We start from the raw sequence: 12,268 nt of genomic DNA on the forward strand, positions 1-12,268 counted from the left end.
CCCAAGATGGTATCACTCCAGCCCCCTCTGTGTTTCTCCTGATCACAAACACCCTCTCCCCACTGTCACCAAAGCCCTTCCATCTCTTTCCCACCTGTGTCCTCTCAGCTCAGCTTTGCTCCCAGACACTGGGTGAGTAAAACCTTCTTGCATGCCCCAACCCAGGACAAGTGCTATTTCAAGTGACACATCTTTTTTGTTGTTGTTGTTTTAATTTTTATTAGTGAGACACCATGATGTACAGTTGTAGATTTACAAATTTTTGTGCTTGGGTTTCAATTATACAATGATCAAATACCCATTCCTCCACCAGTGCCCATTTTCCACCACCATGGATCCCAGTATCCCTCCCACCCCCATCCCCCCCCATCCCACCTTGCCTCTGTGGCAGGACATTCCCCTCTGTTCTCTCTCTCCTTTTGGGTGTTGTGGTTTGCAAAAGAGGCATTGAGTGTAAATCATGTTTGGTCTATAGTCTACTTTCAGCATTCTTCTCCCATTCTGGGAGGATCTTCCCAACACCCTTTGTTTGGTGCTCCCTTCTCTATCTGAACTGCCTTTTCCCCTAGCAATGACACATCATTTTGGAATCATCTGTGTCATTTCCCCTCTTAAATCTAATCAACCCATTAAGATTCTGGAAGTTGTTCTATGAGATGCTTAAATGCTTGCAAGAAAGTGAAATGTGCAAGGCTTTACATTTTCAACATGGCCCTGGGCTTTCCTAGGCCCCCTGAACTTCCTTTTGCTTCCTTTCCTCCATGGATGGCTTTGTGTGGGATGCTATTTTTTTTTTTTGGCCATCATAAAATGCTTAGAAGCCAAAATACAGACAGAGAAATATTTCTCACCCACAAGATACCAGAGGTGTTCACCTGAATTCCTAACACTGACTCTTAAGCTCCCAGCACTTCCTTGAAGAATTTCCAAAAGACTTCTAATAAATTTCCCTTGCCAGTGTTCATTTTCAAATATGTCCAACATCAGGGAGTCTGGGGACGTGAATGTGCATGTTCCACCGTCAAAAAGCCTGTCTTTGCAAACTGAGGTGATCATCAGAGAGAAATGGGTTGTTTCAGAGCTCTAGCATACAGGCAATATAGGCAGAGGGGCAGAAGTTCTAGTCTTGCTTCTCTCTGGGCATCAGCTTGTCAGACACCAAGCTTCCTTCGCTGGTTGCAAGAAGAAGGCATGGTGCTAAATTGTGGTTTGCCTGAGAAAAACATGTGTGGATTTCTTTGTTTTCCCCAAATTTTTGTACTGTCACTACATGGCTTTAGTAGCCATGGTAATGCTCATTTTTTCGTTCATTGATTTGCTCATACATACATGGTTGAGGACAGACTCTGTGACACCCCTTGTCCTAGGTGCTGAGGGGGACGAAAGTGAACCAAGCAGAAAACATGCCTACTTTGGGGGGTTCGGAAGTGTACCTTCCACACCAGGCGTTGCCACAGACTGTGCCAAGGAGTAGAGGCAGATGAGAGAGGGGTTTGCTATTCCATCCAGAATGCTGAAAGAGGCATCACAGGTGTAAAGGAACAGCCTCAGAATTGTCTGGGGAGAGGGAAGGGTCAGTGGGACCCTGTGACATGGGGGACTCTCTCTGTGTGGTGAAGGGGACAGCCATCCTGGTTGCTTAGTGGGACACAGAGGGGCAGTGTCAGGGGCAGAGAGGACAAGCAGCTGTCTAAAGGTGATCGGCAACAAAAGGGGACAGAGAAATGAGATGTGAAGAGAAGAGAAGGCTTTGGGAATGATAGTGACTTCAAGATTACAGGCACATCAGCAGCTTCCTATGGAAAAATCCAGTGGAGAACAAGCCCTGGGTGCTGAAGAAGGGAGGCATTCATTGCTGTCATGTCCCTGAGCATGTCTGGAGTGAGGTTTTCTTGCAGTAGAGCCTTTGGCCTGAGTGGGGTCCTGAACATGGGTCTCTACTATTATTCCCACCCTCCTTTCCCCCACCTTTCTGACTCTGACCTCATCTTTCACCTCTTCCCGTGATGCTCTTTTTGAATTCTTTTGTCCCCTGATGTACAACTTGGACCTTCTTTTATCAAAAAGAGAAAGAAAAAAAAAGTAAATATATTCATAGGATGTTCCACTGTCGAGTAAGGCTAAAATCTCTCCTCTAACAATTACTGGCTGGGTGGCCGGGGTCAAATGAGAAGTGAAACAGAAGAGGCCTTGGGAAGCTTCCATCTTTGAACTGTGCTTTGAAATAGAAGAAACAAATTATTACCAAAACGGCAACAATATTAGTTTGTCTTCTCAATAGGCTCATTCGTGTCCCTTTCCTTGTTTTTTTTTTTCCCCCTCATCTACACTGAATCAATTGTTTTTTCTATTTCCATGAACACTTTGAGTGTAGTTTCTAAACCCTTCCTGTTGGGAGAACTCAGATCCAAAAGGTCTATGATTCTGCTAAGTTGCTAGATTTGCCCATCAATGCATTAAGCCTAGAGAGGGTTGAGAAAAGCATCGAGTTGAATGAGAGTGAATAGTGCCCCCTGCTGGAAATACACTTGAAGGGGGTCCTTGGAGGGCATCAAGAACCATCCATGAGTTGTCCCATGAATTGTTTAAGTCAGGCTGATGCAGTCCCAATGCGGGTGAATTCAAAGATAACTTCTCCCATTTGCACCCATCTGATACCATCACCCCTTGTGTATTGCTCTTTTCACACACCTCTCTTCTTTCTGTAGTGACGTAATGTCTAACACTGCCTTTAAGACGAGCTGTATTCCATTTCAGAGTTTCTCTTGGGACCTCATGCAAATCAGAGCATAGACGGTTGCCCCTGGAAAACACTTTAGAGATGTTCTAGTTCCATGTTGCCAAACTCGTTTTAGACACAGAAACTCCTGGAAATGATAGATGTAGTCCTCATTTCAGACATTATTTTGAAAAAGCCCCCCAGGATGCAAAGGCCCAGACAAGAACTCCTGATCTACTGAATCCAAACCCTCTGGATCCGCTGATAGGTTTTCAGCGGCAGTCAACGCAGCTAATGCGGCAGCGGACATTCCACGCAGAAATATTGTGGCGCCTCAGGGGATGGTTCCTGGGTGAACTCTGGCTGTCACCAAAGCCTCAGGATTATCCCTCTGTCTTCCCTCTCCCGCTGATGTATCCGATGCCTGCCTCCAGCTTAACCGCAACCACAAAGCCCTGATATGAGATCAAGGACAGAGGAAGAGCCCGTCTCTTATCATCCCAGTCCAGAAAACTGTCCTAAGGGGACACCATGAGATTTCACTATGTTATACTGGCCAGGAACACACACACACACACCAACTTTTTCTGTCTTGGATTGATTACTGGCAAGCAGCGTGGGGCTGCCCTGCCTGACATCCACGGAATTAGAACCTTCCTTTGGGGCTTCAGGAAATGCCATCCTGACCTTCAACCAGGTTGTGCAGAGACGCTTAGGTTCTGGGTCCACTGTGGGGCCTCCCCCAGGAAAGCAGAATGGTTCAGAGTTGGTGCAAGGATTTCTGTAAGTTTTCCCTCATTCCTGCTTGTCTTCTGACTGAGGCTCATGGAGAGTTTTGTCAAGATCTCTGGAAGGAAGCGTGCCCAGCGAGCATCCTGGACACCATGTGGTGGCTTCTTCCAGAACGAAGGGTAGGTTTATTTGCTGAGCAGAAAAATCATGCCCGTGTCTTTCCTCGGAGCAAACGCTGCTGCTGCTAGCTTCCCCTTTAAGAAATAAAGAATAAAACAAATAAAAAAAAAAGAAGGAAGGAAAGAAAGAAAGAAAGAAAGAAAGAAAGAAAGAAAGAAAGAAAGAAAGAAAGAAGAAAGGAAAAGAAAAGAAAAGAAAAGAAAAGAAAAGAAAAGAAAAGAAAAGAAAAGAGAGAATACTTCAGGATTACTGTTCCATATTTGACAGGGTTCAAAGTAGAAGGCAATTGGGGCTGGAGCGATAGCACAACAGGTAGGGCATTTGCCTTGCACACGGCCAACCTGGGTTCGATTCCCAGCATCCCATATGGTTCCCTGAGCACCGCCAGGAGTAATTCCTGAGTGCAGAGCCAGGAGTAACCCCTGTGCAGGATGTGGCCCTCCCACAAAAAAAGTAGGAGGCAACCGATCTTTGAGGGAAATATACAATTTTTTACAGATATGGGAGGACAGTGACGGTGTGGATGTATATATAAAAAACACACAAGTCTCAACCTTTAGCAACGTATTAGTGATCTCTCATAGAAGGGTTTAATGTCCCCTGAGTGAAATACAACAATCCTCACATTCTTTCCTCTAAGGATACTTTTTCGTAACATCCTCAGCAGTTTTTCATAATAAACACTGTCTCACTGTCACTGTCCTCCCGTTGTTCATTGATTTGCTCGAGCAGGCCCAGTAACATCGTGAGACTTGTTACTGTGTTTGTCATATCGAATATGCCATGGGTAGCTTGCCAGGCTTTGCCGTGCGGGTGAGATACTCTCGGTAGCTTGCTGGGCCCTCTGAGAGGGGCGGAGGAATCGAACTCGGGTCAGCCATGTTGGCGGTGTGCAAGGCAAACCCCCTACCTGCTGTGCTATTACTCCAGCCCCATAAAAAACAATACAAAATATATTATTTTGGTTCTGCTTTGGGGCAGGGATTGGGGTTCGGAATGAAAACACTCGAAATATGGTGGCAGGAAGGTATAATGGTGGTGGGATTGGTGTTTGAATATTAAACGTAATCAAATATTTTGAAGTAATTTATAAATTTTTTTTAAAAAATTAAAAATAGGGAGTGAAGGAAAGTGCCTGCCTTAGAGCCACAGTGGGGGAGGGGGTTGGCGGGAGGGAAACTGGGGTCATTGATGGTGGGAAAAAGGATACTGGTGGAGGGACGGGTGTTGGATCATTGTATGACTGAAACCTGATCACGGACAGCTTTGTAACTGTGTATCTCACAGTGACTCAATTAAAAAAAATTTTATTATTATTAGTGAAACACCATGAGGTACAGTTGTAGACTTACAAATTTTTGTGCTTGGGTTTCGATTATACAATGATAAAATACCCATCCCTCTACCAGTGCCCATTTTCCACCACCATGGATAATATCCCTCCCACCCCCATCCCCCCCCCATCCCACCCTGCCTCTGTGGGAATTAAAATTTTTTAATTAAAAATTTTTTAATTTAAAATAAACAAAATTAAAGACACCCAGATTTTTTAATGGGATTTCCCAAATTCAAGATCGCTCACTGGGACGTGAACTCAACATGGAGAATGTCTGATGCAGCCTGAAGCTGACCCCAGGGCACTTAGAGACAAGGAATTCCATGTGGACATGATGCCCCGACCTCCCCCCCAACCAACCCCCCACCCCACCCCGGCCACATGCCAGGCTGGGAAATCCCATCTTGGCTCAGGCATCTCCTGCCTTCTCCAGCATCTCTGAGCCCAGGGCAGCCACCTGGGGCGTCTGCAAGTCACTCACACTCCAGTCCTTGACACGAGTGGCAAGCACAGGGTTTCCCACTGTGTCTTCCCACGAGTCATGTCGGTCACATCTAGGTGCCCAGCGGCACTGCTGGAAATCAGAGCCTCTGTCGCACGTGCCCCTTCTTGGCAGAGCTGGGACCATGCCTCCATCTCCGCGTGGAGCTGCCTAAATAACGGCGCCGTGATTCCATGTCCCTCACATGCTGCCTCCCTTTGATTTGCTCACTGGCGCTCTCAGTAATTATCTCTTTTAAAATGTCAGTTCCTCTCACCCAGAAGACCGAGAGCAGTCAGCAGCAAACTGAACTTCAGAAGCTCAGAGCTCACTCTTGCTGGGGTGGAAAGACGCTTCTCAGAGGCATCACTGAGCACTGTCAGGAGGATGGAGCTGAATGAGACCCTGGCAGGCACCCCGGGAGAGGGCATGTGCCCACCTTAGGGGGGCCTCCTTGGAAGAGCCCAAGGGAAGCCCTAGGAGAAGGCTGACAGAGACCCCTGGGCTGCGGTCCCCATTGGAGACCCTCTCCTGCTGAGAGTGAGGTGTTGGTGTACAGAGGACCCCATTCAGAGGCTGCAATCGGGGACCCCCAGATGATTGGCAGAGGTGAAAAGCATAACTAGGAGAGAAGAGGTAGTTCAGCAGGAAGCAGGAAAGGCACTTGTTTTGCAGGCAATCCACCCGGTTCCATCCCCAGCATGGTATTTGGTCTCCCTCAGCAGAGTCAGGGGTCACTGCTGAGCACAGAGCCAGGAGTAGCCGTTGAGCATGGTCAGATGAACCAACCCCCTCCAAAAGAAACAAAACAAAAAAAAACAGTTTTAAAATGCCATTCAATGCCTCTTTTGCAAACCACAGCACCCAAAAGGAGAGAGAGAACAAAAGGGAATGCCCTGCCACAGAGGCAGGGTGGGATGGCGGGGGGGGGGGGGGGGAGGGGGGGAGTTGGGGGGTAGGAGGGATACTGGGATCAGTGATGGTGGAGAATGGGCACTGGTGGAGGGATGGGTACTCAATCATTGTATAACTGAAACCCAAGCACAAAAATTTGTAAGTCTACAACTGTACCTTATGGTGTTTCACTAATAAAAATTTTCTTTAAAAAAATGAAAAAAAATGATAAAGAACCATGGCATTTCTTAGTTAACTGCTGGTGTGCACATTTCCTAAGAATGGTGATAACTTTAGGATGTGGACAAGAATGCATCTAGCAGGACATGGAAGAGAGGAAATTAAAGCCTCATTGTCCCCCCCAGCTTATAGTCAGACCCTTGCCTTGGAACTTCTATGCATGAATTTCATTTCCCTAATGACTGCTGATGCCTCTGAACCCAAACCACCTTCCCTACTCCTCTCAGGATCCCTGGTTCTCCTGCAACTCTGACAACTTATATTTTTAACATATCTGCTTAAATAGATTCTGTTAGTCCAGGACAAATTTAAGTCTTAACACAAAGGCTGCTTCTCCGTGTAGACAAGCGCACACATTCAGGGGAAGCCCGTCCAGGCCATGGGTCACTTGATGATCTCCAGCATTTGGACCCGTTTCCATACCCAGCTCAGGGAGGTTGCCAGCCACACACTCACCAGGAGATTCGAATGGATCCTCCCTTGCCAATGACAGCCAAGATCAGGGCCTCCTCCTGCAGTTCTGTGGGTGACAGTGAGCTCTGGAGGTGCCATAAAATTAATGCAGCTTCCAGAAGGGTCTGACCCAGAGACGGGAGTGGGCTTAGGACCTAAAAGATTCTACCCCAATGAGAATTTTTCAAGAAGTTTGATTACTATGACTGTCATTGTCACTGTCCTCCCATTGTTCATCGATTTTGCTCGAGCGGGCCCAGTAACATTGTGAGACTTGTTACTGTGTTTGGCATATTGAATACATCATGGGTAACTTGCCAGGCTTTGCTGTCTGGGCGAGATACTCTCGGTAGCTTGCCAGGCTCTCCGAGAGGGGCGGAGGAATCGAACTCAGGTCGGCCATGTTGGCTGCCTGCAAGGCAAACAAACGCCCTACCACTGTGCTATCACTCCAGCCCATTACTATGACATCATCGCAAAATGGTACCGTTTCTGGTAAAATGGTTTCTCCATTCATCTGGGAAAATGATAGATAAGTCATTAAATTGCCAGAGACGAGGCTGGAGGCTAGGTGATGGTGAGAGGAGCTGACAGTCTATGAGCAAAGTTAGGAACCCCACAGTGACGCCACATGTAAGGAGGGGAGGAACTCTAGGAGGCCTTGGGAGTTGTGAGGGCCATGACACACCTCTGCTGCCCAACACGAGGCATCTAGGACTCTAAAAACGTGTAAAGCAGGAACTGAACTCTGAAACAGGAAGTGAGAATGTCACCACAACCCAAGTTTCCAAAGCACCCTTATTTGTTTCTTCTCATTATTGTAAGGTGATTTGTCACAGGAGATTGATTTGGAATAGATTTACGAGGGGGGGGGGGAAATAATGATTTTTCTGGAGAGAGAGAGAGTACAGCGGATGAGGAGGTTGCTTTGCATGCAGCCGGCCTTGGTTCTAGATCCGCTGTCACATAAGTTCCCTGGAGTCCTTCCAGAAGTGATCCCTGAGCTGGGCGCCGGGATTAAGCCCTGAGAACTGCCAGGTCTAACCCCAAAATCAGAACAAAATGGCTAATGGTCATTGAGAGGTCTCATGAGAAGGATGAGGTGAACAGCTGGCACAAAACCAAGGTGGGCAGCAGGCACTGCGGGAAGGGGCTACTGGGTGGGATTTTTGAGCGTGAGCAGTCATCTGGGTCCCCCTGAGATGCCAGTCACCTCCAATGTCCAGGAGACCCATTGCTCCCTAGTGCTCAAGGGGTGAGAGTGACTTGATTTAGAAAACCAAATTTAGTCAATTGCTCTAACTTCAGCTTTATGGCACCTTTGCAGGGAGCTTTTTCAAAAGATAGAGGCTTACTCCAGACCTACAGAGTCTAAATATTTGTGTACAGAGCTGGACTCGAGTGTTTCGAAATGTTTCCCGTGTGACCCCAACTTTTGGCCCCGGATTTAAGGCCCTAACCCACGAGTGTCAGGTAGCTGAGTAGTGAGGGAGTCAGACAGAAATCTAACAGCCTGGCCCAGGTGCTCACCCCACTCCTGGCTAATCCGAGACACTCCCCATGAGCGTAGTCTTTGGAAGACCAATAACTTCCTTTCTTCCTTCATCCCTCCCTCCCTCACTTCCTCCCTCCCTCTTCCTCCCTCCCTTCCTTCCTTCCTTCCTTCCTTCCTCCCTCCCTCCCTTCCTCCATTCTTTCCTTCTTCCCTCCCTATCTCCCTCCCTATCTCCCTCTCTCCCTCCTTTCCATCCTTCCTGCCTGCCTGCCTGTTGTCTGCCTGACTTCCATCCCTCCTTCCTTCCTTTTTCCTCCTTCCTTCCTTCCCTCATCCTTCCTTCCCTCATCCTTCCTTCCCTCATCCTTCCTTCCTCCCTCCCTTCCTCCCTTCCTTCCCTCCTTCCTTTCTTCTTTCCATCCTTCCTCCTCCCTCCCTTCCTTCCTTCATTTCTTTCCTCCCCTTCCTTTCTTCCATCTTTCCTTCCTCCCTCCCTCCTTCCTCACTTCCTTCCTTCCTTCATTCCTTCCTTCCTTTCCTCCTTCCTTCCTTTCTTCCCTTCTCCTTCCTTCCTTTCTTCCTTCTTCCCTCTCTCCCTCCTTTCTTCCTTCTTCCCTCTCTCCCTCCTCCCTTCCTTTCCTCGTCCTTCCTTCCTTCCTTTCTTCCTCCCTCTCTCCCTCCTCCCTTCCTTCCTTTCTTTCTTCCTCTCTCTCTCCCTCCTTCCTTCTCTCCTTCCTTCATTCCTTCCATCCTTCCTTCCTTTCCTCCTTCCTTCCTTCATTCCTTCCATCCTTCCTTCCTTTCCTCCTTCCTTCCTTCATTCCTTCCATCCTTCCTCCCTCCCTACCTTTCTTTTTTTCTTCCCTCCCTCCCTCCCTCCCTCCCTCCCTCCCTCCCTCCCTCCCTTCCTTCCTTCCTTCCTTCCTTCCTTCCTCCTTCCCTTCCTCCCTCCCCCAGGTGTCTGGTCTGGGAAGAATTTATGGTGGCTCATAATGGATAGAAGTGGGCATCCTCTGCCTTCTAGACTTTTGTCCTGGACTATGCAGGAAGGACTGAGCTCAAATTACTTTCCTCTCCCTACTTCACTTCCCCCCTCAAATGTCCTGATACAGCTTGGTTTCAGGGAAGCGCTGATGAGGCTTTTACACTTTCTCTTCCTCTAGCTGCCACAGAAGTGTCCTTCTCGTTCGATGTGGGAAATGGGCCTGTGGAGATCGTGGTGAGGGCGCCCTCCCCTCTCAACGATGACCAGTGGCACCGGGTTACCGCTGAGAGGAACGTCAAGCAGGCCAGCCTGCAGGTGGACCGACTGCCCCAGAAGGTGCGCAAGGCCCCGACGGAAGGTCACACGCGCCTGGAACTCTACAGCCAGCTCTTTGTGGGTGAGTTACGATGGGGTGACAGGGATTTCCCTCTGTGCCCTCTTAAACTTCACCAAGGAAGGCAACAAGCCTGACAGGAGTCTACAAGCCTCTGGTCCTCTTGCAGGCTCCCACGAGGCAGGGGGACAAAGATAAAGACTCCGGAGACACTAATCTCATTCCATGACCCACTCTCCACAGTGTGGGGCCCTCCTACAGACTCAGAGGGTCACGGGATGTCCCTGACACTTCAGATCAGTACAAGTCTCGGTGTGAGTTTAGAGCTCTGGGAAACCCTTTGATGGGCTGGCGAGCTGGCTCAATTGTCTGATTGTCTGAAGAGCAGACTCTGCATGCAGGAGCCCAGGGTTTGATCCCTGGAACTGCATCTGGTTCCCTGAGTAGTGCCAGGAGTGACCCCAGAGCTCAGAGCCGGGGGTCAGTCTTGAGCAACACCACATGTGTCCTAAAAAAAAACAAACTTAGATTACTTGAAACTGTGAGGAAGGAAGGAAGGAAGGAAGGAAGGAAGGAAGGAAGGAAGGAAGGGAGGGAGGGAGGGAGGGAGGGAGGGAAGAAGTCATTGGTTCTCCAACTTTAAATTTTCTGAAAAAAATCAACAGAAACCCTTCTCTCCCTGTGCATGCTCCAGGCTCTACGTTGGTGCTTAAATAGAAAGCTTCTTTTGCAGTATCTTCCTACATGGGAAAGAGATCAATACCAAGAAGAAGTGTAGAGAGAAATTTAAATAGAATAAAAGTAGGACTTCTCTGCAAAAGCAAAGATCCAGTCTCATTCACATATTTCTCTCTACTTGTGCCAGTTTCCAACCCAGACTCACACTCCTTCCAATCAATACCTACTTCCATGGCCAGTTAAATTTGAAATTCAGTTCTCCAGGGCGTCCCTATTTCAGGAAGTGGCCATTTCTCTCCGTGAACTGGGAAGAAAGTGAGAGTGAAGGACCTTATAGCTGCCACCTTGGGCCCATCTTCCAGTTCTGGCTTCTGGGGATCCTTGTGCAGGTCAGCTCAGTGGTTTCCTCAGGCCAAGCCGAACCAAATGAGTCCAATTACTGCTCATGTGCATGACACTGACCACCACCTGGTGCCACCAGACACTCACGTTGGGTGGCTTTCAGGTATGTTGGACTGAAGGACAGTCTGTGTCCCAAGTGATTATCTGGAGATGTTCTGCCTTCTGGCCACACTCAGCCTAGAACTTTCTCACAGCCTGCCAAGGAAGTAGGCGCAGGGTCATCTGACATCACACCAGTATTCTTGGCCTCCGCTGAGATGTGGCAGAATGGCCTGAGCTCTATCCAGGTTCTAGGGTGGGAAGCACTCTGACCTAAAGCTTAATGGAGCCCGCATATAGTTGACTTTTAAACAACAAAGTATTATGCCCAAGTTTCAGATCCCCAGTCGCAGAGAGACCAAATCCGCACACAATAATGCAAAGGAAAAGGAACTTTATTGCCAGCTCGAGCTAGCGTCCAAGTCTCATCCAATGCAGTGGAGTCTTGACAAGGACCCTGACTCCAAATCACAGGTGGTTTACATAGGGTTCAAAGTTAAGCAAGCACTATGGCAACAGTGGTCAGGCAACAGTGGTCAGCAGTTAGACGATAGTTCCCAGTAACAGTTTGTGGTGTTTCCAAGGAGGGCATAGTGACCCCTCATGATTGGCCAGACGCATATGGCAGTTCCTCATTTGAGCAAGTTATTCAACAGGGCTGGAGCGATAGGGCGTTTGTCTTGCTCACAGCTGGCCTGGCCGAGCTGGGTTCAATTCCTCCGTCCCTCTCAGAGAGCCCGGCAAGTTACCGAGAGTATCTCGCCAGCACAGCAAAGCCTGGCAAGCTACCCGTGACGTAGTCAATATGCCAAACACAGTAACAACAAGTCTCGCAATGGAGATGTTACTGGGCCCGCTCGAGCAAATTGATGAACAATGGGAGGACCGTGACCATGATCATTCAACAGAGAGCTTACCAGAAGTTGCAAGTCCTGTTTTGGGGAAGCAAAAACTTATGCCTATTCAAAACTTCAGGTTAGGTGCCATCTGTCCTGGTGTTGCCATTGCTTATTGTGTGGCTCATCTCTTCAAAGGGGGTGAGGGATGCCAACCCCTATCTATTCCATAGCTCAAAAATATCCAGGTCACTGTTGACTTCCCCAGACTTAATTTCTATCAGCCAGAAATATTACCCAAAACATCGTCAATTAACACATTGGGGGAGGGGTTGTACACCTGGAAATGCCCAGGGGTTACTTCTGGCTCTACATTCAGGGGTCACTCTTGGTGTGCTCGGAAAACCATATGGGGATACTGGGGATTGAACCCAGGTTATTTGTATGCAAGATAAGTGCCCTAC

General features: G+C 48.3%; 1 protein-coding gene across 1 annotated transcript in view; it reads left to right on the forward strand.

The window, feature by feature from the left end:
- Positions 1-12,268, forward strand: part of CNTNAP2 (contactin associated protein 2) — a gene marked incomplete at its 5' end in the record, with an annotated part of 1,346,219 nt that overhangs the window by 1,115,747 nt on the left and 218,204 nt on the right. Inside the window, one exon of the mRNA XM_056106760.1 lies at positions 9,694-9,912. Within this exon, the coding sequence (XP_055962735.1) occupies positions 9,694-9,912 (219 nt within the window). The remainder of the gene's footprint in view (positions 1-9,693; positions 9,913-12,268) is intronic.

The sequence above is a fragment of the Sorex fumeus genome, unplaced genomic scaffold (genome assembly GCF_029834395.1).
Source record: "Sorex fumeus unplaced genomic scaffold, SorFum_2.1 ptg000143l, whole genome shotgun sequence".
Taxonomy (NCBI): Eukaryota; Metazoa; Chordata; class Mammalia; order Eulipotyphla; family Soricidae; genus Sorex; species Sorex fumeus.